At 48.4% G+C, this 27,734-nt stretch overlaps 1 protein-coding gene across 4 annotated transcripts in view; it reads left to right on the top strand.

Moving 5' to 3' along the window:
• The window catches only part of AGO2 (argonaute RISC catalytic component 2), a 472,903-nt gene that overhangs the window by 401,356 nt on the left and 43,813 nt on the right, over positions 1-27,734 (top strand). For all 4 annotated transcript variants that reach the window (XM_078686698.1, XM_078686701.1, XM_078686697.1 and 1 more), the window contains exon 16: positions 4,814-4,948. In XM_078686698.1, coding sequence (XP_078542824.1) covers positions 4,814-4,948 — 135 coding nt within the window. The remainder of the gene's footprint in view (positions 1-4,813; positions 4,949-27,734) is intronic.

A 27,734-nucleotide genomic window follows, 5' to 3' on the forward strand; every position in this document is an offset into this window, starting at 1 on the left:
CCTGGACCGGAAATAGGCATCCTGGGACCGGTTTCAGGGCATCACCCTTCATCAGCCAGGCTAACTTGAAACCAGTGGTGCAGTGGGCACGGGACCCACGTCTGGGCATACCCTTCCCACTTAAGGCAACATATGCAAATGAAAAAATTGATGGACGGAATGCTGGACAATGCAAACATTCACATCCAGTCACAAGGATCTGGGTTAAATCCATCATTATTTTGCTCCCCATACCACCTCAGTTTGTACCCAGCCATATGCAAATCAGTCTTGACCCTGTTTCTTGTAAGAACAGTCCAGTTTGAACTACCTGTGTGTTTGGCTGTTATGTTCCTGCACTTTGCATGTTAAAAAAAAAAAAAGTGTACAGCTCAAAATTGCCACGAATGGGAGCTTAACAGTCATGTTATGGAAAACAAATATTCAATACTTGGGGGAAACCGAAGATAGACTTTTTTGCAACAAAAACATACAAGAAAGGCCAGTCTTATGTAAATGGGCATCCACAGGAAGGATCATGGGCAATGCATTTTTAATCGCATTGTCCAGGACATGTGCATATGCTTTTCCTCCCTCTTTCACTAGTTCTCAGAGGCTGAAACAGGACCCTTGCCAAATGATCTTGATCGCCTCAAATTGGGCAAAGCAGTTGTCAACTTGGATGCTGAATTTAATGAATCCCAGAATGTAGACATTTCAGCAGATTGTAAAGCATCCTAGCACAGGTCTTAGCACTAAATAACATGTATATAGCCATGTGTGGTATTCATTAAAAGGTCTACATTCCCTCTCAGTTCAACCTCATCCACTCTTTCCATACCTATTGGCTCTTTCAGGCCTGAGGAACGCCTCCATTGACGTCCACCTTTGCTTTCCCTCCTTCAAGAAGTCCGACACTTAAATGGGAGCTCAACCCAGTCTTCTTCCAACTGATGCAAAGCCCATGTCAATCAATTCACAGATCTCATATTAAATCTCTTATAGAAAACCGCTCTTTTAGCTATTACTTCTTAAAAAGTCACTTGATGTACTGAGATTCCCAAAGTTCTGTTTCAACATGTCAATTCAGAAAGTCTAACCAGTTACTGGTTAAAATCTCCAATCCACGTCAAGGTTTTCTATTATCGTAACAGCGAATTTCCAGATTGGTAACAGCAACAATTGCTTTCTGCCATATGAAAGTTGTGAGAACGCTTACAAGGACAGTCAAGGCTCATTGTACAAGAATTATGGTGTAGGAATGTGCCAATTTTTGTCATGGTCAACCCCACCCTTTGCCACTGGTACTGATGTTTTTCGACTGATGTGCACTGGATACTTGCTAACCAGGCCCCAGTGCTAGTGCTCTTTCCCTAAAACAAGGTAAAATGGTCTAATTGTAACACAAATACAACACATTTTGGCACCCCTGTAAGTTTTTAGTAAGTGGTAACCCTGGTACCTAGGCCATGGGTACCAAAGAGGGTCCCTAAGGGCTTCAGCATGTATTATGCCACCCTAAGGGGTCCCCCCATACAAATTGCATGCAGCCTGCCACTGCATGTCATGGTGCAAACCATGAGTGGAAACACGACATGGCACACTCCATGTGTGCCATGCTAAAGTCACTACATGGAATATATGCAGGTCACCCTGACAGCAGGCCTTGTAGCTCTAAGGCAGGGTATATTACATTACAGGGGAGGGCATATCTGCATCAGCATACATACCCCTGTGCTGTCCAACTACTAGATTGTCCACATGAACAGGGAAGCCATCTTAAGTATATGTACTGGGCACTGGTCATTAAGAGTTCCCCAGCTACATGATGGCTTTACTGAAACCTATGGTGTGTCATATCAAACATCTTATGACATGCACCCAGAGGGCACCTCGGATTGTGCCTTCCGGTTGAAGCTGCAGGTATCTTCTCTAAGCTTGGGGGAGGTGAGGGATCGCCAGATGGTAAAGACCAACTCCCAGACCATATACTCTTTATGGCTTTACTACACTTACAATGTCTAAGAATGGACTTAGACACTTTAGGGGTACAGGGCTCATGACCCTGCCCCCTCACAACTGGTCTAGTGCACCCAGCTGGAGGGGTTGCTGACCTGTGTCAGGGCAGTGGGTCATAGGCATGGCACACAGGGATGTGTTACAAAAGGGGGTGGTGGTGACGGAGCATCTGAACCAATCAAACACTCACACCCAGTCAACAGATCTGGGTTTAATCCATCACCGTTCTTTAGCCCACTCTGCCACCCCAGTTCAGACATGGCAATATGCAAATCAGTCTGACCCTGTGCCTCATGGGAACAGTCCAGCCCAGGGATGTGTGCCACATCGACTCTTCACTTTGCTCGGCACCATAACATGCAGCCTGCAAAGGCATTGTGTTTGTGTGTAAAGGTACAGAACCTGAAGGGTGGCACAATAAGTGCAGCAGCCATTGGAGGCCTTCCCTGGCCATAGTACCCTTGGTTTCATTTGCAAGGGACTGACCTGTGGCCAAAGAGTGCCAATTGGGTTTTGTCTTCATACAGTTTTTAGAAAAGAGCACAGGCCCTAGGCACCTGTGTGGCAGAAACCCAGGGGACACTCAGTCAAAGTACATTAGCAGTTTAGCAAAAAGTGGGGGCAACTATGCAAAAAGAGGGCATTTTCCTACACAATACTGACAGTGGTATAGCAAATGCAAACTCTTATATCCCACCGCTGAACCACCAATGTAGGAAGCTGGCTCTTTATATGGGGGACCAAAATGAGGTACACTGTGTAAAGAGTCCAGGCAAACCCCAATTGGTTTACAGAAGCACAAATAACCCAACTGCTCGCTTTTGTGATAGTGTGAGCGAGCAGTTAGGCTTAGAGGCTAGTGCTTAGCATTTATTGCCCATTCAAAGGCAGAAAGTGAGACACACAGTCAACAAAGAAATCAGACACCAATTTATAAAAATAATACTTATTTTTAGATTAATTAGATCAGGTAAGTACTTTTCATGATATGATTTGTTATATGTTTCAAAAGCTGACAGAGCAATTTCTAGACCGGTAATGTTGTCCTATGGGGGAACAACATGTATTGCATTCGGGCACTTGTCAGCGACTTACGGTGTCCAAAGCAACACCAACAGGCCACCTCAGGCAGCAATGGGGCAGCTAGGTGTAGAGGTGTGTTTCAGCATCCTGTGCCATGTTCACTTCAACGGCTAACGGTTCGGTTGAAAAGAGGCTGCAAGTTGGGTCTGGGAGGCCAGTATGGGTGAACCCACAGGGGGGCTCGTGTCCCTACATGCCAAAGCATCTCAAGGACTAATTGGTCCACTTCTCCTCAGGCTGTGGGCTCGGGTCAGTAGTGCATTTAGGCGTTGGGTTCGTGCTGCAGAGACACTCTTGGTTGAGGGTGCCTGCACAAAGAGGCTGCAGGTGGGCTTAGCCTTTGAGGGTCTCTGGACCCCGTTGGCATGGTCATCTCCCTCGGACTGTGGGGCGTGGGTGCAGATGTGCTTTGAGGTGTCAGGTGGCGGCAGTCGGAGCCACACTCTTTGTCTTTGGTTGTGCAGAAAGGGGCAAACAGGACAGCTGGGCCACTCTCAATAGGGGTGTCACTGAAGTCCCTCGATGCGCAGGCCAGTTTTCCTCGGCGTTAGTGTCCGGGCTGGACACAACAAGCCTTTGTTGCTGCAATGGGTCTGGTACGCCAGGTATTGGTGTTGTGTGGCTCCGGTTGGCCATGGCGTCCCCACACTGGAAAGGAGGATGTATCCGACCTGTGGGAGCGAGGTGACCTCTTCTTGGGCGGCTGCACTGTTGGTAGTCCCGGTAAGTGGAAGGACGGTGAACCATACTTAGCATCTTTGGTGCCTGTGGCTGCAGGGTAGTAGCTCCTCTACTCCAAGGGTGTTCTCTGGTGATTTGCGGAGTACTGGTAGCCCTCTGGGTTTCTTGGAGTCTGCACAGCGGCAGGACGAGTCGGTGTCCCCACAAGGGTCAGGTGCAGCAGGCAGCCTGGGCTCCAAGTCAGTCCAGACTCCTAAAGACACACCTGCCCCCGAAGTTCCACGACCTTGGGTGGCCCAACCGACAGTGTCCCAGCATCCCAACTTACCTCTCCAACTGATGGTCACCTCCAGAAGATCTTCGTCCCGAGCCTGCAGTCTTTGTTACAACCAGACATTCCCCATTGAAAACAGGGCACCCAACGCCAAAACAGCACCCTGCACCCAGCTGCCGCTGAACTCTGGGTACTAACTCTGCTCCCCCTTTGCCCTAAGCCTAACACCAGGGGCTTTCCTCCCACAACCTTCTGGCCTGCTCATGAGCAGCCACCAACCAGAGGTCCTCTATCCCCATTGGATAACATTGGGCCTCAGTACTCTGCACCGGCCGCCCTAGTGCCACTGAGGGTGTTTCAAGGGTGCATCCTTGACCCTGGGGGAACCGTGGTACTCACCCCGACTACAAACTGCCACAAACCTATACTTACCTTTAAAAAGATACCTCAATTTCCTTCCATTGGATTGCATTGACTGCTTTTTTTGAAAATCGTTCTAAGTGTGGAGTTGGTTTGTATGGAACATTGGGAAAACTGCAAATGTGCTAAGTGATTTACTCACCTTTTGTCTAGGAAATGTCTGTGAGATATCTAGGCATATCACTCTGATTAGCAATAGTAATCTGTTCTTAGTAATTATTCACTTCACATTTAATTGAGTTATAAGTGTGCAGTCAACCTTGGTCTTTTAGATGTTCTACGTATATGAATTTAGATTTGTTCTTTCAGAGATCGCTTTCCTAATGTGCCTTTGTAATGTTTTATATTCTCCCTCAGGTACTGCATCATGAATTGTTGGCCATCAGGGAGGCTTGCATTAAATTAGAAAAGGACTATCAGCCAGGAATCACTTTTATTGTTGTGCAGAAAAGGCATCACACCAGACTCTTCTGTACTGACAGAAATGAACGGGTATGTACCCTCTTTGCTTGTATCTTTGTGAGACTTGGCTGCCCATCATGGCATTGTTCTCAAGTGCGTGGAATGCTGAACCTCAATTTACAATGGCGACAAACCTATTCTTAGAATTGTTAAAAGCAGGTGGTCTATAAAAAAATCAAAATGTTGGCAAGTGTTGGAGTTAAAAGTATTTTCCCACTTGCTCTTTGTGTGTGAGGTGTGGATGTATGTGTAACAGCGCCAAACATATAGGCAAGTTAAAAAAATGTTTTTACTTTGGAATGTGCGAGTATGGCTTTGATACCATTTGCCGAATCTGTTAATTATTTTTACATTTATTGCAGGTTCACCCTCATAGTACTGCAGTACCGTAAAGTTTTCATGAACAACATTTTGGTCCCTGTGGGGAGGAGGGGATGGGGCTTTCAGTATTTTTTTCTGTATTAGAGAGCATAGTTTCCTGTGGGAATTCGCACTGTGGTGGCTCCAACCCCCCTCCTCCCCCCTTCCTCCCCTCCCTGTTTTTAGGTCTCGCTAGAGCCAGCACATGCGCTGGACTGGCGAGACATTTAGTAACTGGCATTTTGAAGTGCTACCAAAAGGCTTTCTCCGGCCACCAGCAAGAGGTTACACGCGCAATTACTTTCACTTTCGCGGCGCCGATTTCCGAGCAGATACACCCAGAACTCAAGAATAAGACCATTTCTTTGAAACGTTCTCCTTGGTTTGGCCTCCTAAACATGGTGATGGTAATCGCACAAGCCTCTGTAGAGTTTATTTTCTGCTGTCAACATGCTATCTTTGGAGAGCCATCGAAACAGATGGTCATTTATCTAATTAATTTAAGATGTAACCTGCTTATGGGTGTAGATGTGTTATTTGTTTCACAATACAAAAGTTGAAACTGTTGGCTTTTTAAATACTTTTTATGTTGGCACCATGTCAGTGGTTGTCCAGTTTGTCTATTTTAACCTTTGACCATGTATTTTCATGGAAGGCTTTCTCAGTTGTATGCAGAAGCTCGTAGTCGTGATCTAACTGCACTTCATCAGAAGGTGGGGTTAATGTTTTAGAGAAGATGCAAATATTACTACTTGCTTGATTATGTAATATTTTAATTTAGGAGTGCCACGACTAAACCAGCAAAAATGCTCTGTAAATTCTGCTTCTTCCAAAGTATCTAATATTTCTATCTTAAGCAGCAGAATTATCTTCCGGCTTTAGAAAAGTAGAACAGCTTTTGGATATGCTATCCCTGTAGAGGAAAAATGAACTGTAATGTCTCTACTGAACATCAGAAAATGTATTTGCTTTGCTGCTAATTAAAGGATTCCCTTTGATTTGATACTGAACACCTGACCGCACCCTACCCCTGGTAAAATGTTGTTGGGCATGTTTGGTGGGGCTGCTGCTAAGGCACCGCCATTTCTATTGCTCAGTGTACAGACTCTGCTTGCAAACAGCATTTTAACATTACTATTCTTGTTACCTGACAAAGACTTGCATGTCAAGTTGTGGTACTTCAACATGTACTTGAATTTCCAGCACTATGCCTGTCATTAAGTTGTGTAAAATCAGTTTAGATTGTTCTATTATGAAAATAGTTCAGCTCGGCATTAAATTTGTTATGTATAAATATGTCCTCGCTAATTTTGCTGTAGTAATCTATGTTCTACATCGAGTAACCGCTGATAATGAAACGTAATTACCACTAAAACTTTAGATTAAGTTGCTTTGGCTAGATGAACATTTAATAAGGCGTTGGTCATTTTTCTAAGTAAAAAGTGAATATAGTAAGCTCTGACCCTTAATGAGCAGTTACTTGAGAATTGTTAATGAATCGCCTGTCACTGCTTACTAGTTTCAATGATTCAAACCTTTCTGGCACAGGTGGCTTGGCAAGGACTCTGATGGGCTTCTTCTGGCTACTGCTGTTTCTAGCAGCCGAGTGGCACAGACAGACAGCGACTGGTGGAAAGATCAGGATTAGAAGTTGATGCCCTTAGAGAAACAGATTTCATTTTGAAGTGCTACCAAAAGCCTTTCTCCGGCCACCAGCGAGCGGTTACGCGCGCAGGCGAGATTACTTTCACTTTGTGGCGCCGCGTTTACTTTAGCTTTCGCGGCACCGCGTTTACTTTAGCTTTCGCGGCACCACAATCTGCCTTTCCTCGCGCCGCTTCTCCCACACCACAGAACGCGTCCCCTTTCACGGCCGTGCAGCCCGTTACTTTTATGTCTGCGCGGCCAATGCTTGTTTTATTTGCATTACGGGACTTGTAGTCCTGAATCAATAATGGGATAAAAAGGGAAGCTTGAAAACTTTGTCTAATGTGTATAGTCTCAGTGGCCTTCTGCAAATGCATCTTTATTATACATCAAAGAAATAACTGCAAACATCAAATGTCCCATTTTCTCCGCAATGGCGTAGCGAATGCGGGCGGAGGAGGGTTGACAATAAGAGGGGACATTTATTTGACAATAGTCACTTCCTACTCCAAGCAAACCGAAGATAACAAATGCATGCGAGGCTCGCGTTGACCTGCGGACTACCAGACAACAAAAGTTGACAAGAATGCGTCACGAAGCTGCCAAAGAAAACACGAGTGAGAGGCAGAGGGGTAGTGACTTCAAGCAATGTTGTTACCATGCTTCATTGTGTATTAACTCGACTGAAATCTTTTCGCTTTGGTCGACCCAGTTATTCTGTTCGCGCAACCATTAATATCTAAATAACATTTGGATTACAAAGGGGATTGAGTTGTAAAACAAGAATAAAACCTTAACGTTGGATCGAACTGTTTTAATATTTGTTGTGGTGAACACGCTGTACCTTTCTCAGTTTAAAATTCCTGACAGACCTGCAGTTTCTTATCTGTCCCTGCTCGTAGTAACCTGGCGTTCGAGGCATGTGGGCTGCTAAATTCATATCTATTGCATAGATCGCCGCCTAGTCTTGGGTCCGGATGATTGCACATTGTTGTCCTGGAAGAGTCTTCGAAGTATCACGAGATAGGTGGCTCCTCCCCTGGACTACAGTGCGCATGGGCATCGGCTCCATCCCCAGATTGTTTTTTTCCGCCATTGGGTTCGGATGTGATTTCGATGTCTCCTTGTCGGAATCGAAAAACGTACTTCCTTAAGGCCAAAAGGCCTTCTCTATTGGCGTCGGTATTGTATGCGATCGGTCCCGAGCATCGTCCGACTCTTCGTGTCGGAATTCTGCGGAGTACTTTACTCTTCGGACATCGAGGCCCTGTACTCGCAGCAAGACCCCGACGACCTGATCATGGAATGGACTCCGTTCAAGTGCTGCCCCGTCTGTGGATCCAAATATCCACACATCGACGTGCACCCAGTCTGTAATAAATGCCTCTCGCCGGACCACGACGAGGACAACTGCATGGCCTGCTCAAAGTTCAGGTCCAAGAAAACGCTCAAGCTTCGGCGCGCGGCGCGCCTCGAGGCCCAGCGAGCGGCTCCGGAACCCGATGACATCTTCTACGACCCCGCAGAGGAAGGCAGAAGCCATCATCTTGAAATTTCACCGCCGTCGACGGAGGTCGAGCCCGATCCAGACGAATACATCGAAGAACAGGGCCAAGACCTTGAATACGTCGAGGAGGTAGGGGACGACGAAGAAGTCTATGGGGCCGCGGAAGATAGCTCAGAGGAAGAGCTATGCCCCGAACATTACATGCCTCAGGCTCAGGTCACGGGATCGCCACTCGGCCTTACCCACGACCCTGCACCGCTATCCCCAGCCCCGCCTTCTGGCCCGGCCACGGATACACCGGTGGAGCCGCCATTGCGCGTATCGAAAACAAAACCGCAACCGTTGCAGGCGACATCGTCAAAGATGGCCGACGTCCCACCGAAACCATCGGTCTCGGCAACACCTAAAATGGCCGACGTCCCGGCGAAAACGAAACCAAAACCTACGGCTTCAACTACATCTAAAATGGCCGATGTCCCAGCCAAATTAACAAAGCCTGCTCCATCTTCGACTCCGTCGCCCTCAGGCCCTCCGAAGTCGAAGAAGGCTGTCGAGTCTCCAGCGCCACAAACGGTGGCCAAGGACACGTCCTCCAAGAAGGTAGTCCATCACGTCTCAACGGCTGCAGCGTCGACCACCAAACGCACGGTCGAAGCAAAGTCCACTAAGGCCCACGACCCAAAGGCCGGAGGCACTGTGCATCGGCACAAAGATGCCGGATCTGCATCAACGGCGTCGGCGCCTCAGTCTACCACAGGGCCGCGAACCGTAGGAGTCGAGGATTCATCGGTGGCCCCTTCAGCCACGCCGAAGTCCTCCGAAGCGGACGAGCATGAAGCATCGGCTGCCAAACCCTCGGCTTCATTCCCAAAACAGGTCACCGACTCCCTCCAACGTATTCGGGAGAAATCTCTGCCGTCGGCGTCTACCGCGCCATCGGATCCGAGACCGGTGGACACACCTGCAAAGACGTCCTCCAAGCTACTCTACACTCTACCACCGAAGGTGGCGCCGAAGGCGTTTGCACCCAGACCGGTGCCGAAAAACACAGAAATGTCGGAATATTCGACGCCCAGTGGGCATTTGGCTCGACAACCAGCGTCAGAGGACCAATCAGAGCATTACATCGATGCCCACACAGGGAAATTGACACTTTACAAAAGAAAGATCACTTCCCAGCCAATGGAGTCATATGTTATTCCACTAAAGAAGAAAAAGGCACCAAAGGACATACCTGCCTCTGTTGTACCTCTTCAGCCACCTCCGAGAAGGAGTCCATCACCTTCCCCCAACCAATCAGGGGGTGACGATGATGACCAAGATGACCAATACAACTTCCCTGCTGGCAATGACCCTGATGTACAACAGGACCCATATGACGACGCTGGGGACCAGGGAAGTCATCAAGTGATACAGGACCCACAGGGTTTTGGGACACGTACATCACCTACTGAGGATTCGGCAGCATTCAATGCTTTGATAGAGCGAGCAGCTGCAAATCATAATGTAGACATGCATGCTGACCCGGTGGAGGAAGATTTCCTGTTTGACACTTTCTCTGTCTCCGAAAGAACAGTCAAAACACTTCCTATGTTAAAAGGGGTCCTTAAACATGCACCAGAGATCTTTAAAGAACCTACAAGGGCAAGAGTGGTGAACCCACGTATTGAGAAAAAATACAGGCCAGCACCTGGGGACCCTGCCTATATTCGGGGACAGTTGCCTCTAGACTCCTTGGTGGTCGCAAATGCCCGCAAGAGGGCCAACTCCCAAACGACCGGTGCAGCTCCTCCCCCCGACAAGGAGTCGAAAGTGCTTGAGGCATCCGGCAAGAGGGTGGCTGCGCAGGCTGCCAATGTCTGGCGTATAGCAAACACAGGCACTATTGGCACGTTACGATAGGGCGCATTACGACACCCTAGAACAGCTCCTTCAACACCTACCTGATCAGTTTAAGGAAGGGGCCGAGATGCTCATACAAGAGGGAAAACTCATCTCAAACGCTGCAATAAAGTGTGCGCTTGATGTGGCTGATACAGCGGCTAGGGGTATTAACACCAGTGTCATGCTGAGAAGACAGGCTTGGCTTCGCATATCTGGATTTAAGCCCGATATTCAGACAACAATACTCAATCAGCCTGTCAATCCTGACAGACTGTTTGGGCAAGATGTTGACACCACCCTAGAAAAAATTAAAAAGGACAATGAGACTGCTAAATCGATGGGGGCACTTCAGTCTCAACAATTCAGGGGAAACACTTTTCGTCGCTCAGGAGCGCGTGGTGTTACCAGAGGACAATTGGGTCAACAAACACAATTCACAAAAGGTGGTGCACAATCCTCGTACCCCAAGCAAAGTAGAGGGGGTTACCGAGGTAACAGTGCCAAAGGCAGGGGCAGAGGGAACAACAACTCCCGTTCCTCTGCCGCAAACAAACAGTGACTCAGTCACTGCCCCCCGACCATCCAACACCTGTCGGGGGGAGACTCCAGCAGTTCCTGCCGGTCTGGACGTCCATCACCACAGACAGGTGGGTGAGAAAACTAATCCAGTACGGTTATTGTTTGGAGTTAACATCCACTCCTCCCAACATTCCCCCAAGACAACGTCCTATGTCGGCAGAGCACTTGCACTTATTGCAGCAGGAAGTGCTAGTAATGCTGCAAAAAGGAGAAATCGAACTCGTGTCAGTGGAGGAGGAAGGAACAGGGGTCTATTCTCTGTACTTCCTCATCCCAAAGAAGGACGGATCCCTCAGACCCATTCTGGATCTACGCCCTCTCAACATGTATATACTGTCAGAACACTTTCACATGCTGACACTGCAACAGATCCTTCCCCTTCTAAACCAAGGGGACTTCCTGGCAGCATTAGACCTCAAGGATGCTTACTTCCACATCCCACTCCACCCGTCCCACAGAAAATACCTCAGGTTCACCATTCTCAACAAGCACTATCAGTTCACAGTCCTACCCTTCGGGGTGACTACTGCCCCCAGAGTGTTTACAAAGTGTCTGGCGACAGTGGCGGCGCACCTCAGGAGACAAAACATACATGTCTACCCGTACCTCGACGACTGGCTCGTTCAAGCAAAGTCGGAAAGACAGTGCGCCTCACACATGTCCCACACTATTCAACTCCTTCACAGCCTGGGGTTCTCCCTAAACTACCCAAAGTCGCACCTTCAACCAGCCCATGTGCGGCAGTATCTGGGCGCGACAATAAACACCCTGACTGCTATGGCTCAGCCAAACACAGTCAGAATCAACAGCATTCAGTCGCTGATTCAAAGGTTCAGACCGCAACACTCCCTGCCAGCGAGAGTGTTCATGCAGTTGATAGGCATGATGGCCTCCTGCATCTTCATAGTCCCGCACGCAAGGTTGCACATGCGTCCCCTCCAAGAATGCTTGGCAAATCAATGGACACCGGCTCAGGGACAACTGACAGACCTAGTGTTGGTGACCGGTCGGGCATACAACTCTCTGCATTGGTGGAATCCACACAACCTTTGCAAGGGACGACCGTTCCAAGAGCCTGTGCCACAGATTGTCCTAACAACGGACACATCTCTCCAAGGGTGGGGAGCGCATGTGCTCCACTACACGGTGCAGGGACTGTGGTCAACCCAGCAACAACGATTGCACATCAACTACCTGGAATTGATGGCAATCTTCATGGCGCTCAAGTCCTTCAAAGTACATCTGTGCAACAAGGTCTTGTTGATCCGGACGGACAACATGACAGCCATGTACTACATCCAAAAGCAGGGCGGTACTCACTCACCACAGCTGTCTCATCTGGCTCAGAGCATGTGGAAGTGGGCCATTCAGAGGAACATCTTCCTCATGGCAGAACACCTCCCGGGCAAGGACAATCAGATGGCGGATCTGCTCAGCAGATACAGCCATCAAATGCACAAGTGGGAGATACATCCATCAGTACTCCACCCGTACTTCCAGCAGTGGGGTCATCCAGAGATAGACCTGTTTGCCACAAGGGAAAACGCAAAATGCCAAAGCTTTGCCGCCAGGTTCCCTCACCCGGAATCGCAAGGGAATGCGATATGGATGAACTGGTCAGGCAAATTTGCGTACGCTTTTCCCCCAGCGCCTCTCATTCCGCTGGTGGCAAGAAAGCTAAAGCAACACTCGATGACTCTCATCCTGGTTGCTCCAACATGGGCACGCCAACCATGGTACACCACGTTTCTAGAACTTTCCGTGGTACCGCATCAAAGGCTGCATCTCACATCCAGGCTCTTGACGCAGAACCATGGCGACATTCAGCATCCAGATCCGCAACAGCTCAATCTGGCGATCTGGCTCCTGAGGTCTTAGAATTTGGCTACCTCAACCTGCCTCCAGAATGCATGGACATCATCCGAGAGGCAAGAAAGCCCACGACCAGAGCTTGCTATGCAGCGAAATGGAAGCGGTTTGTCATTTACTGTACTGACAACAATATCAACCCGCTAGATGCATCCATTCCTAACATCATCTGCTATTTGTTACATCTTTACAAATGCAATCTAGCGTACGCTTCCATTCGGATACATTTATCCGCCATAGCGGCTTATCTCCAGAATAGGCAGCACCTCTCTGTTTTCAGGGTGCCTGCCATTAAAGCCTTCCTGGAGGGACTGAAGCGAGTCATTCCTCCAAGAACACCACCAGCTCCAGTGTGGAACCTCAATGTAGTCCTCACTAGGCTGATGGGCCCACCTTTCGAGCCACTGCACTCCTGCGAAATTCAATTTCTGACGTGGAAAGTGGCTTTTCTCATTGCTATCACATCGCTCAGACGTGTTAGCGAGCTGCAAGCGCTCACAATCCAAGAGCCATTCATCCAAATACATTCTAACAGGGTAGTGCTCCGCACTAACCCCAAATTCCTTCCAAAAGTGGTGTCACAGTTTCATATCAACCAAACTATTGACCTGCCTGCATTCTTCCAAAACCCACAAACGGTAGCAGAAAGAATGCTTCATACATTAGACGTTAGGAGGGCGCTAATGTACTACATTGACAGAACTCAACACTTTAGAAAGACACAACAACTTTTTGTTGCCTTCTCACCACAGCACAAAGGCAACCCCATTTCCAAAGCAGGAATAGCCAGATGGATCGTTAAGTGCATTCAAATCTGTTATCAAAAAGCTAAACGCACTTTAACAATACCCCCAAGGGCGCACTCCACACGCAAATTGGGGGCCTCCATGGCTTTCCTGGGGAACATTCCCTTAGAAGACATTTGTAGAGCAGCCACTTGGGCTACACCACACACGTTTACCAAACATTACTGTGTAGATGTGCATTCCAAACAGCAATCAGCTGTAGGACAGGCTGTTCTCAAAACACTTTTTCAAGCTTCTGCAGCTGGCACGGGCAACCGCTCTTAATGGAGGGACTGCTGTGTATTCTATGCAATAGATATGAATTTAGCAGCCCACATGCCTCGAACTGAATATGCTACTTACCAGTATGCATCTGTTCTTGGCATGTAGGGCTGCTAACATTCATATCGCCCGCCCTCCTCCCCGGTGCCCGTAGCGGCTGCAGACACTCTCTTGCATTCATCATTAGCATGGACATCATTTACACTATTTCACTCCATCTCTGCCACAATGGCTAAAAACAATCTGGGGATGGAGCCGATGCCCATGCGTACTGTAGTCCAGGGGAGGAGCCACCTATCTCGTGATACTTCGAAGACTCTTCCAGGACAACAATGTGCAATCATCCGGACCCAACACTAGGCGGCGATCTATGCAATAGATATGAATGTTAGCAGCCCTACATGCCAAGAACAGATGCATACTGGTAAGTAGCATATTCACTCTCCTGGTTACACAGACATTTTAGTCACTAATTGACAGACATCAACTCTGCCTGAACTTATAACGAGCATTGGCATAGCCAATAGGTCTCGCATTTTGGACCTTATAAGTGTTTAGCCATGCAACAGTTGGTGTTATTGCACCAAGGATATTCTGCTGCATAACTAAACGCTTATAGGGTCCAAAAAGCGAGACCTATTGGCTATGCCAATGCTTGTTTTTATCGGCCCCTGCTAGACAGATCAACATAAAACGTTACATGAAGCAGCTGAGATGGATGAACATCTTTTTTGCGAACCAAAACCACCACTTCCGAGGCATCCAGCTCCTTTCCCGGGCCCCAACAACAGCAAACACCCCTATGGGGTTGCTAAAAGGGAGGATACAAGGGCAACAATGGGTATAGTAGGCAAAAAGCTGCCGCCCCCAAGAGGGATACACCTGCCAAGAAGTGACACTCCACCCCCCTCCAACCATCTAATGCATGTCGGGGGCACAGGGTTCCTACAGGGAAGGATACAAGGGCAACAACGGGTGTGATAGGAAAAATAGAGCAAACTTCAAAGGGGTCGTTCCTGCCAAGCAGTGACTCTCTTCCCTCTAACCATCTAGCACCTGTCTGGGATAGGTTGCAGGTGTGTCTACCCCGCTGGGCCAAGAACCTCGGACCAGTGGGTTCTAGATATTACAGCAGAGGGCTGACACAAACACCACCAAACGCCCTTTGCCTAAAGCCCGTACCGCTGAGACCCTCTCCTCAGAATATCAGTATCTACTCCGAAGAGGAGATGCATGCACTACTTTGCAAGGGGGCTATAGAACCTGTGCCACCACAACACCTTCCTGATCCCCAAAAAAGACAGGACCCTCAGTCCCTCAACAAGTACCTTCTGTCAGAGTACTTCCACATGGTGACGCTCTAGGATACAATTCCCCTACTGCAGCAAGGCAGCTTTATGACGTCATAACCTGAATGGTGCCTACTTTCACATACCCATTCCCCTTCAGTTTGTGGTAAGTGCTCAGCATTATGAATTCAAAGTGCTTCCCTTTGGAGTAGCCTTAGCTCCCATGGTACTTACAGAGTGTTTGGCTGAGGTTGCCTCTCACCTTAGAAGGAGCGGTGTCTACGTCTTTCCTTACCTGGAGCTGAGGTGAGCCCCTCTCTTAAAAATTCTCCATCTTGAATTGAAGAGTTAGGCCCAATAGGAACAGGTGTGTGCCCTTCTTGCCAAAGAGAGGGGCATCTGAAGGGTGTAGTCACCCTAAGGGACTGTAGCCATTGGCTACTGCCCTCCAACTTCAGTAACACCCTTAAATTTAGTACTTAAGGGCTCCCCTGAACCGTGTTCCTCAGATTCAACGACCTACGAAGAAGGACCAAAAATCCGTGCAGCACTAGAGAAGAAGGCAACGCCTGACTTGGTCCCTGCCCTACCGGCCTGTCCCCTCCTCTAGCAACCCGGCCCGAAGAAACCGACGTGGCCTGCAGTTAGCACCCTCCAAGAACCCCAAAGACTTGTGCTGTCTTCAACAGTGACTCTTTTCTCCTGCGGTCACCGGATTAGTCCAGCAAGAACCTAAACCCAGGACTCCGGATCCAGGTGGATCCACGACCCCTGCGCCACTCAGCACCGGTGGCCACCGCCCGAGTCCATGTGGCTCACCGACCTAGTAATGTTTCCCTGGCGATCCTGACCTAGGATCTGGCATTAGACAACCTCTCCTGAGCTTCCCCACGATGCCTGCAGCCTCAACTTGAAGGGTCCCCCCCGACCGGAACTGTTGAGAGAAATCCGGGACACTGCAGGAGCCGGCCTTGGGGGGGTGGCAGTCCCCAGGGCCATCAAGGGCTCCAGGAGGGGGGCCGCGCGTCCCCCCTCCCAACAGTTAAAAGCCCCGGGGGGTGGTGGTCCCCGGGGCTAGGGGGTTCGTCACGGACCCCCCTATTTTGAATATTAGTGCCCCAGGGAGGTGGTGGTCCCCGGAACGTGTGGGGGGGCTTGAGCTTTCTTGTGCCTCGGTTCTACCGAGGCACAAGATGGCTGCCAACACTTCCTGGTTTGGAGTGTTGACAGACAGTTTACAGCCAATTAGCATGCAGCTCGTGCTCGTAATGGTACGCGTATAACCCTCGGACGGTACGCGTACGGTACAACTTTGCAAATATGATTTTCCTTTTGATTTTCTCAGGAACTACTGAACGAATTTACAGCATTTAGCAAAAAGCACAATCTACGAACCATACTCTACCTTTTTGCCAAATTTGGTGTAATTCTGTTCAGCAGTTCAGTGGGCTGTAGCCGTGTCCAAGGGTCCCTATGACAAATTGCATGGGGAAAACATGTTTTGGAACTTCCCTTTTTTCTCGGCTCCCGCTTCACGAATCACCCCGAACCTTTCAGGGAAGGAGTGCAGCGCCCCATCTTCTTTGAGAACTTTGCGAAGATTCATCAACCGGCGCCAAAGAATGTTGCGGATTTCCTATGGAAACTAGGTCATAACTATAACTACCTACTGGCGACTGCCAGTAAATAATGTGAGTGTGTGTATGTGTATATATATATATATATATATATATATATATATATGTACCCTTTCAGGCATAGAGTGATGCATAAATTATGCAAAAAAGAAGAGAACTCTGGGTAGTTCTCAAGTTTAGGTGGAAAGGAAAGCAGCTCCTGTATAGAGCACTCTCAACACCAGCGACACTCTAGATCTGCTCACCTGAAATATCTGCTTTTCTATCAGTCTTTAAGCATAGGATTAGCACAGTGCCATCCACGCCGAGATAGAAAGGGACAAAGTCTTTTGCCATTTCTACTGCAAAGTCTTTAAGCATAGCACAAGTACAATGATGCCCAGGCCAAGCTGTAAAATTAGAAAAGCCATGTTCGAGGCATGTGGGCTGCTGACATTCATATCTTAGCATAGATCGCCGTCTACTGTTGGGTCCGGATGTTTGCACCTTGTTGTCCTGGAAGAGTCTTCGAAGTATCACGAGATAGGTGACTCCTCCCCTGGACTACAGTGCGCATGGGCATTCTCTCCATCATCAGATTGTTTTTTTCCGCCATTGGGTTCGGATGCTATTCCTCTACTCCAACTTCCGAACCGATACTTTGCAACTTTCTAAGGCCAAAAGGCCTTCTACCTTGATGGTATTGTTCTCGTTCGGTACCCCTTGACTCGATCAAACTTTCCATCTCAATCCGGTCATCGACGCGGGCCGTTGGGCCTTTGCGACGCCACATGGGCCTGCTGTCGATGGAAAGGAGCCCGTTTAAAAGGTGCCCACAATGTCACTCCAAATTCCCACATACTGACAAACACACAGTATGCAACAAGTGCTTATCTCCCTAGCGCAATGAAGATAATTGTCCAGCGTGTGCTCAGTTCCGATCGAAGAAAACTATCCGGAACCGACGGGCCGCTCGGCAAGAGATGCAGCGGCAGGTACCGGAACCGGAAAACATTTTCGATGACGAACACGACTTCCCAGAGGCGGCGGACTCCGACCTCGAAATCGTCACCGTAGAGGACCAGTCGGACTCCAATGAGCAGATCACACCAGGGCAAAAAGTGAGTACCGAGCCCCCAACCCCGCTTATACCCAAACACAAGGCTCCGGTCGAAGCATCGCCTAAAGGCCTTAGCCGAGATCGACAAACTCCTTTAGAGACCCCGCCTTCCGGCTCTGCTCCGAAGCCCACACCCAAGCCTTCTGATACCCCGGAAGCGAGCAACACTCTTCCCAAAAAGGTCATCGAACCGAAAAGGGTTGTCGAGCCGAAAGCCATCGAGCCAAAAAAGGGCCTCGACCAAAGAGGGTCATCGATCCGAAAAGAACAGTCGACGCAAAAAAGGCAGTCGAGTCCAAAAAGAGTGTCAATCCATAAAAACAGGATCACACTAAAAAGCCTGTCTACCCGAAGAAAGCAGTCGACTCGACAAAGAACATCGAGCCGAAAAAGGTCGTCGAGCACAAAAAACACGCTTAACCATCAAAAGTCATCGAACCGAAGAATCCGGTCGATTAGAAAAAGGTCGTCTGACTAAAGAAGGTCGCCGAACCAAAAAAGGTCGTCGAACCAAAGAAGGTCGCCGAACCAAAAAAGGCAATACAACCGGCTAAACACGTCGAAGAAAAAAAGTCGTTGAATCAAAAAAGGTTGCCGATCCGAAAACAGCAGTCTAACCGATAAAAGCTCCACAGCCAAAGGCCCTTGAGCCAAAGACTCACCACAAACAAGTGACTAAGCCAAAACCATCGGCTCTGAAACCAAGGACAGTTGAGGAAGAACTTTTCCATCCTGATCCAGTGAGCGAGGAACAACCTAAACTGTATATAGACCTTGAAACAGGACACGTTACAGTTTACCACAGACAAAGAGATCATTGGACACTGATACTCCTTCCCCTGTTCCTCCAAAGAAAAAAGACTTTGAAACATCTCCTTCAAGGCCTTTTACTCCTCCTCCTTTCTTCCCTAACATGCCTTTTGTGCCTTACTCTCCTACACATTCAAACTATGATGAGGCAGACAACATGGGTAAAGATCCTCAGGATCATTTTGGAGAACCTGAGGATCACTATGTACAGGATGACACATGGGATGACCAGAATGATCCTTATGATACATATGAACCGCAACCCATCCCTGACACTTCCCCATACCCTACAAAGCCGTCACCTACTGACAACACTATTGTTTTTAACCAATTACTAGATAGGGCAGCGAAATACCATGGTGTAGACATGCACACTGACCCAATAGAGGAAGATTTTCTATTTGACACTTTTCCTACTTCTGAAAAAAGTGTACGGACACTTCCTATGTTAAAAGGGGTACTAAAACACGCGCCAGACATATTCAAAGACCCAGCCAGAGCACGTGTACTCAATCCCAGAATTGAGAAAAGGTATAAATCAGCCCTTACAGACCCTTATATTAAGTCACAGTTGCCATTAGACTCACTAGTTAAGGCAAACGCTCGAAAGAGAGCTAATTCACAAACAGGAGATGCTCCCCCTACTGACAAAGAAGCCTCAGGCAAAAGAGTAGCTTCACAGGCAGCAAATTCCTGTAGGATTGCAAATACACAAGCTCTATTAGCACGCTACGATAGAGCACATTATGACCAACTTGAAGGTTTACTACACCTTCCAGAACCTTTCAAAGTTAAAGCGAACGACCTGATACAGGAAGGCAAACTTATAACTAACGCTTCCATTAAATGTGCACTTGACGCAGCTGACACAGCAGCCAGGTCCATTAATACTAGCGTATTACTACGCCGGCACGCGTGGCTACGCATCTCTGGCTTTAAAAACGAAGTGCAATCCACCATCCTCATCCAACCAGTTAACCAAGATTTCCTGTTTGGCCCTGCAGTAGATACCATCTTGGAAAAAATGAAAAAAGATACTGAAACTGCTAAGTCTATGGGCGCACTTCAGTTTCAACAACTCAGAAGTTCCTTTTGTCGCTCCTCCTTCAGAGGCTCAGGGAGAGGCAACACATCACATACTTCTTCAACATTCAAAAGTAACACCCAGAGTACCTTTAATAAAGGCTCAAACAGAGGGGGTTATAGAGGCAATAATAACAAGGGCAGAGGACGTGGCAGCAACAACACCAGAGCCTCCACCGCCACCACCGCCACCAAACAGTGACTTGCTCACACTCCCTCCAGACCACTCAACACCGGTCGGAGGCAGACTAAACCAATTCCTACCAGCCTGGAACAACATTACCACAGACAGGTGGGTGAGACAAATTATCCAGTATGGTTATTGCCAGGAACTCCCTTCTACTCCACCCAACATAACACCCAAACACCGTCCTATGTCCAAAAAAGCATCACGCTGTTACAACAAGAGGTCACATCCATGCTACAAAAAGGAGCCATAGAGCCAGTCCCCTTTCACCACCAAGGAACAGGAGTATATTCTCTATACTTCCTAATTCCCAAAAAAGATGGATCCCTCAGACCCATACTAGACCTCAGACCTCTTAACCAATACATACACTCAGAGCATTTCCATATGATTACTCTACAACAAGTCCTCCCGTTACTACAGCAAGGCGACTTCCTTGCTACATTAGACCTCAAAGATGCATATTTTCACATACCTATACATCCAGCTCACAGGAAATATCTCAGGTTCACAATAGAAGGTCAACATTACCAATTCAAAGTGCTCCCCTTCGGGGTAACTACATCACCAAGGGTGTTCACGAAATGCCTAGCAGTGGGAGCGGCACACCTCAGAAGGCAACTCATCCACGTGTTTCCATACCTAGACGATTGGCTCATAAAAGCCAAATCCTACGCACAGTGTGCAAGCCATACGTCTCAGACCATCCAGCTGCTGCACAGTCTGGGTTTTTCCATCAATTACCTAAAGTCACATCTACAGCCCTCCCACATACAGCAATTTCTGGGAGCTACAATAAATACCTCAGTAGCAAAGGCATATCCAAATACAACCAGGATAGCCAGCATGCAAACTCTCATTCAAGTTTCAGCCACAACACTCTCTGCCAGCTCGAGTGTTCATGCAGTCCATAGGCATGATGGCCTCCTGCATATTCATTGTCGCTCATACCCGACTTCAAATGCGTCCATTGCAAGAATGCCTAGCACGGCAGTGGAACCAAGCTCAAGGACAACTAAAAGACCTAGTGTTGGTAGACAGTCGCACTTACAACTCTCTGCAGTGGTGGAACCCACAAAACCTTTCCAAGGGGCGACTGTTCCAAGAGCCAGTTCCACAAGTAGTATTGACAGCGGACGCTTCACTGACAGGTTGGGGGGCCCATCTACTGCAAAACACAGTCCAAGGCCTCTGGAAAATCAAACAGAAGACACTACATATCAACCACTTAGAGTTGCTAGCAGTATTTCTAGCACTGAATGCATTCCAGAAATACTTGTACAACAAGGCTGTGTTAATCCGGACGGACAACATGACAGACATGTACTACATCCAGAAACAAGGAGGGACACACTCTCCACAGCTCTCACCTAGCACAAAGCATATGGAGGTGGGCAATTCCCAAAAACATTTTTCTCCTCGCAGAACACCTACCAGGGAAAGACAATCAAATAGCAGATCTGCTAAGCAGACACAGCAAACAGCTATACAAATGGGAGATTCACCCTCAAGTTCTCCAACCATTCTTTCTAGAATGGGCGCATCCAGAGATAGATCTGTTTGCCACAAAAGAAAACTCAAAATGCCAGTACTTTGCCGCCAGGTTCCCACATCCGTGGTCACAAGGCAATGCAATATGGATGAACTGGTCAGGCAGATTTGCGTACGCTTTTCTGCCAGCCCCACTGATTCTGCTAGTGGCACACAAACTACGCCAACAGTCACTCACAATTGTGAGAAGTTGGCCTGATGTGCAGTGCTCACTATTCTAGTGATCACTATATATCAGTCCAAACAACCCTTATTGATGATTGGTTGTAAGTCAACCTTATAGACCAGCTATCCTAGTAGCATGGATACGAGCAGTCTAAGGCTAAGACTCTAGAGGGCGTGTTAAGCCAGCTGTTTTACCATCACATTACCCCTTGAACACCAAGTGAAAGGACACCACACAAGTTGTTATGAAAATAAACAGTGTATTTATTTATAACAAGACTACCCTGGCTCTTTATGAGACAGGGAGCTAAGCACACAACAAAACTCTTATGAAAATACTTTAAGTTGCACAATTTACACAAATGCCCGAGGGGCACGACAAACCATATACTCTAAAAGTGGAATGCGAAATTACTAGAAGGTAAGTACTGGACTAATAGGCTTTGGAATCGCTAGGACTGGACTACTGAACCCTTAGATTACGAATAGGAGGCCTAGGGGACTCGGGTGCAGAGTGTGCACTCTCACGCGGGAAGCGGGACAAAGTCTATGAAGGCTAGTAAAGACAAAGTTAGTGTTCTCGGGCGAACCCGACTAGGTAGGTCAAAAACGACAGTGGATCTGGACCCTTGGATAGTGAGGCTATGCTGGGGCACCGAAATGCCGAAGTTACCTAGCCCAGGGGCTGCGGCTGCATAGGTCTGAAAAGACGTCAGGATTCTTCGTTGACGAACCAGGAGCCTGAAGAAAGGAGTTGCTGGCAGGCGACCAGTGAAGATTGTTAGGGTGATCCAAGCCTGGATCGAAGATGGATGACACCTGAAAGCAGAGGGGACCAAGTTCGTGACTACTAGCCAGTAGTCAGGTGGCACCAGGAGGGCACCGGATGGTAGTCACCTCGACTAGGTGAGTGGGCGACGCTGGGCTCTGCAGTCTCACGGACCAGGAGGCGTTGTCGGCGACCAGGATGGAGGTGCGAGCTGTCCCACGATGGATGATGCTGTCGACGTCGCTGGACCCAGGATTGGGGCAACAAGTCTTGGCAAATTCAAGCCCACGCGGTGGACCTAAAATGGCGTCTGGAGTGGACCAGGAGGGTCCGGGGTGCTCCTCTCTTGGAAGGGAGCAAGGGCCAGTCTGGAGCAACCAGACCAGCAGCAGTGATGTCGTCGGGCGTCGTTAAGAAGGCCACAAGCCAGCGGGCTAGTAGCCAAACAACGCGGTGAGCAGCAAAAAGCAGAAGGGCCCCACGCAGATCGTGGAGATGCTGGGAGGCTGAACTTCGGTGCCGGGGCTGCTCAGGGTCGGGGCTTCTCGGACCCCAAAGCACTCACCAGAGGATTCCTCGGCGGTTGTGCTAGAAAGAAGTCGTGCAGTCTTGAAGATGGCCGGTCCCTCGAGGTCTCGTCTCACCCACGGTTCTCAGCTTAGCTGTAGAGGTGGGTAGAGGTCAGAGGTGCCAGGGAAGCCGGTTCTCGTCGAGATGGGCATTCGGATTCCGGAGGAAGGACTTGCAGCAGACCGCAGTGTTCTTAAGATGGTGCCTGCGGATGCAGGGTGACTACTCCTTAGTCACAAGGGAGAATCTTGAAGAAGAAATCTTGAAGTCCTTTCGTAGAAAGCCGTGTCTTGATTCCAAAGATGATCTGATTTGGAAGGGGGCCAGTTCCTACCTTTATCCTACAAAAGGGGGCTGGCACGCGACTAAGTCCTGCCCTATGGGTGGGCTAGGAGGGGGGTGGTTACACCCCTCTCCTTTGGCGGGCTTTCCCCAGGCCAGGGGCTGGAGTGCCCCTGGAACTGGTTCCAGCCGGCCTATGCACAGTGAGCACCTTCCTCTAAAGCCCTGCCTACCTAGAATACACAAAATCCTGTCTGGGACGGTGCTGGCACCGCCCCTGGCAGGAAACCCTTTGTCCTTGCCTCCTGCTCTGGGAGGACTCCTAGCAGCAGGAGGGCAGACTTGTGTCTCGGTGGCAGCATCCATTTTGTGGAGCTAAGGCTCTGTCTGACTTTAACCGGGGTTACAGGTTACATACATGTCGTGTCCCTCTAGAAGGGTGGAATGCTAACCCCGTCGCCAGAATTGGCGAGGGGTTAGTATTCCAATTCGTATGACACCTTACTCGACATGTTTTGATAAAGCGATACCAGAGTTGGCATATAACCGCGAGGATTATAATGCACTTAAGAGTACATGGTATGCGATATCATGGAAACGGCTATGGGATAGATCCCGAAAGCCGCAGACAGGCTCAGCTCATGCCAGAGCACCATCTCACACAATTCCAAGCACTCTGCCTTCAGGATTGTTAAGGCCTGCCATAGGAGTGACTGATAGGAGATCTGTGTGTCCATTTAGGTTGAGATATAGGAATACTATATCTACAGCAGAGGGTGAGTACACCACTCTGCCCCAGCTGTCGTGCAGCCAGTTGTGTCAGATTTAGTTAGTCAGCCCAGGGGTGGCATAATACATGCTGCAGCCCCTGGGAGACTTCTGGGTGCACCTCAGCCCTGGGTACAGGGACTTGGAGAGGGCCCAGTGCCAATTGGATATGTACCTAGGGTACATGGAATCCATTTTAACAGAGAGAGCAGTGGGCCTGGGGTCCTGATTAGCAGGGCCCCAGGTCAACTAAGTCAGAAAACCAGCAAAACACCAGGCAAAAAGTTGGGGGCAACCATAGTCCGGGATCTACCTTCCTACAACAATGATCCTGGTTGCTCCTACATGGGCAAGACAGCCATGGTACACAACGCTCCTAGAACTTTCAGTAGTTCCCCATCAAAGACTGCGCCTCTCGCCACATCTTTTAACTCAGAACCATTGAGAAATCAGGCACCCAGATCCCAATCAGATGAACCTAGCGATCTGGCTCCTGAAGTCTTAGAGTTCGGATGCCTTAACTTGCCTCCAGATTGCATGAGCATTATCAAGGAGGCAAGGCACCCAACTACTAGAGCATGCTATGCAGCTAAATGGAAAAGATTTGTCATTTATTGTAATAGTAACCAAATCGATCCATTAGATGCTTCCATCCAAAACATTATCTGTTACCTGTTACATCTTCAAAGATGCAATCTAGCATACACTTCCATGAGGCTACATCTTGCTGCAATAGCAGCATATCTTTAAAACAGACAACACATGTCCTTGTTCAGAGTACCACCGATCAAAGCTTTTATGGAAGGACTTAAAAGAATAATCCCTCCAAAGCATCCACCTTCACCAGTCTGGAACTTAAACATAGTACTTACCAGACATATGGGACCTCCCTACGAACCACTCCATTCATGTGAATTACAATTCTTAACATGGAAGGTAGCATTCTTGAATGCCATTACCTCCCTTAGGCGAGTGAGTGAGCTACAGGCACCAACCATTCAAGAACCTTTCATGCAAATACATAGCAATAAGGTAGTGCTTCGTACTAACCCTAAATTCATGACAAAGGTTATATCCACTTTCCATATCAATCAGTCAATAGAATTGCCAGTTTTCTTCCAAAACCCGCAGTCAGTGACTGAAAGAGCCCTACACACACTAGATGTAAGAAGAGCTCTGCTATATTATGTTGACAGGACTAAATCATTCAGGAAAACAAAGCCACTATTTGTTGCTTTTTCTCCACAACATAAAGGTAATCCCATTTCAAAATCAGGAACAGCCAGATGGATAGTTAAATGCATTCAAATATGCTATCAAAAAGCTAAGCGCACTCTTAACAGTTCCCCCCAACAGCCCACTCTACGCGTAAAATGGGGGCATCCATGGCTTTCCTAGGAAATATTCCCCTAGAAGACATATGTAGGGCAGCTACATGGTCTACCATACACACTTTCACTAAACACTACTGTGTCGATGTGCAAACAAAGCAGCAAGCTGCTGTAGGCCAGGCTGTCCTTAAAATTCTTTTTCAAACTGCTTCAGCTGGTGCAGGTGACCACCGCTAGTGGAGATACTGCTATACAGTCTATGCTAAGATATGAATTCAGCAGCCCACATGCCACGAACAGAAAATGCTACTTACCAGTAAGCATCTGTTCTTGGCATTTAGGGCTGCTGACATTCATATCGCCCACCCTCCTCCCCGGTGCCTGTCACAGCTGCAGTAATCTTTCTACATACACTTACATGGTCATTTCTTACTTTTCTATACTCCATCTTTGGCGAAAAACAATCTGATGATGGAGAAAATGCCCATGTGCACTGTAGTCCAGGGTAGGAGTCACCTATCTCGTGATACTTCGAAGACTCTTCCAGGACAACAAGGTGCAAACATCCGGACCCAACACTAGGCGGCGATCTATGTGAAGATATGAATGTCAGCAGCCCTACATGCCAAGAACAGATGCATACTGGTAAGTAGCATTTTCCTTACCACTCCAGGCACAGTATTACAGCTTTGAATTGGTAAAATACCAACCAAGCCAACCTGAAATGAGTAAAAGCAACCCCCTAACTACTTAGTAGAGTAAAACACTGTGTCGGGAGTTGCTTTTACTCATTTCCTGCAGAAGGTGGTACCACCATTGCATGTGGCCCAGTCCGTCACCTTGACCGCGTTCTACGCTCCTCCACATCCCTCAAAAGAAGAGGAGAGACTCCACCGCTTGGATCCGAAAAGAGCGTTGTCGTTCTACCTTGATCGACATGAAAGTTCTGGGAGGATGACCAACTCTTTGTGGGGTATGTTGGAGCGAAGAAGGGTCGAGCGGTAAAGAAATAAACTATTTTGCGCAGGGTCATTCTCTGCACACCACCGGGGTTGGTACACCACCGGGGTTGGTATCTATTGAGAGGTTAGGAATGTGCAGCTAGATGTCTCTATCAGATTAACAAGTTACTTATTTAAAGTAATGTAATGTATGTATACTTGTAAAGCGCACTGTTACCTCGTTACGTGGTGTCCTGGCGCTGTATACCGCTAGAGAACCCGTCCTGGCTTTCCCTGTGAGAGGGCACCCCCAAGGTGAAGCCAGGCATACCCGGCGCTGCTAGGGCCGTTGTGGAGATTAAGCAAGCTATTGCCCAGAGTTGCAGAGTGGGGCCCATGGTTAGCGTAGGCACCTAGGCGAGAATTATCGAGTCCGCGGACATTGACCCAAGACCCTGCCGCTTCGGGAATTGAACCCTGGTCCCGGGCCGACCTCTGCTTTAGGGTCTGCCGCTGCTAACCAGTGAGCCACACTTCTTACCGACTTATCTTCGGTAAGTCATTATCTGGTAGAGTCAGGATCCAGCTGCAGATTTCTTACCAACCCACCCATCCTCCCCGCTCTGCAGACATATTTCTAGGGTCAGGGCTGATCACTTTCAGAGCCCTAGTTTGGACAAACCTGTCAGTGCACTTCATGGCTCCGCGCTCCGGGTGTGAAAAGTAACTGCGGTCAGCGCATCGAGGCGGCGCCTATATAGGTGATACAGACGTCACTTCCAGTGCGGGCCATGCCGCGTGGAGCCGATCAGTGCCACCTTCTGGCACGTCGGGGTTCTGCAAAAAATCTCCAGATCCAGTCTAATGCCTGGGAAATTCAAAGGTATGGAATCGATACCGAAAGTAATTACTTGTTCAATTGCTCCATTGGTGTGGGTATGCCTTTATTCCCTCTAGTGGGGAGAAATATAATTAACGTGTGTGTTTGTGTCCGCGTCCCCTTCAGTGCACACTTTTCACCCCAATCCAATTCGATGTCTCGCAGGACTTTGTAGGCCAAAGGAAAGTGAAACTTCACTCAATGGCAGATTTCCCCCTATGGGTATAACAAAGTGTATCTGCAGACAGAACAGTCAACCATACTGGCTTTCCCTTTGAGTGAACACTAATATAGGGCCTGACCCAGGTCAGTATCTAACCCTGCTGAGTCACCTCTGTACCAGGCTACCTGTGCGCAGTTATCTGGCTGTGTATGATGGCAGGCTATGTGCAGCCTTCACACGTGTTCATATGTAATCAGTCAAGTGCCCCTTACCTTTTCTACATCACAGCAGCCTTAACTTAAAAGGCGCAACATTAGCGCTAAATATGCACACTCTGTTTACAGTGTGATTATCATGGGCGAGACGCAACTTGTGAGG

The sequence above is a fragment of the Lissotriton helveticus genome, chromosome 4_1 (assembly GCF_964261635.1).
Source record: "Lissotriton helveticus chromosome 4_1, aLisHel1.1, whole genome shotgun sequence".
NCBI lineage: Eukaryota > Metazoa > Chordata > Amphibia > Caudata > Salamandridae > Lissotriton > Lissotriton helveticus.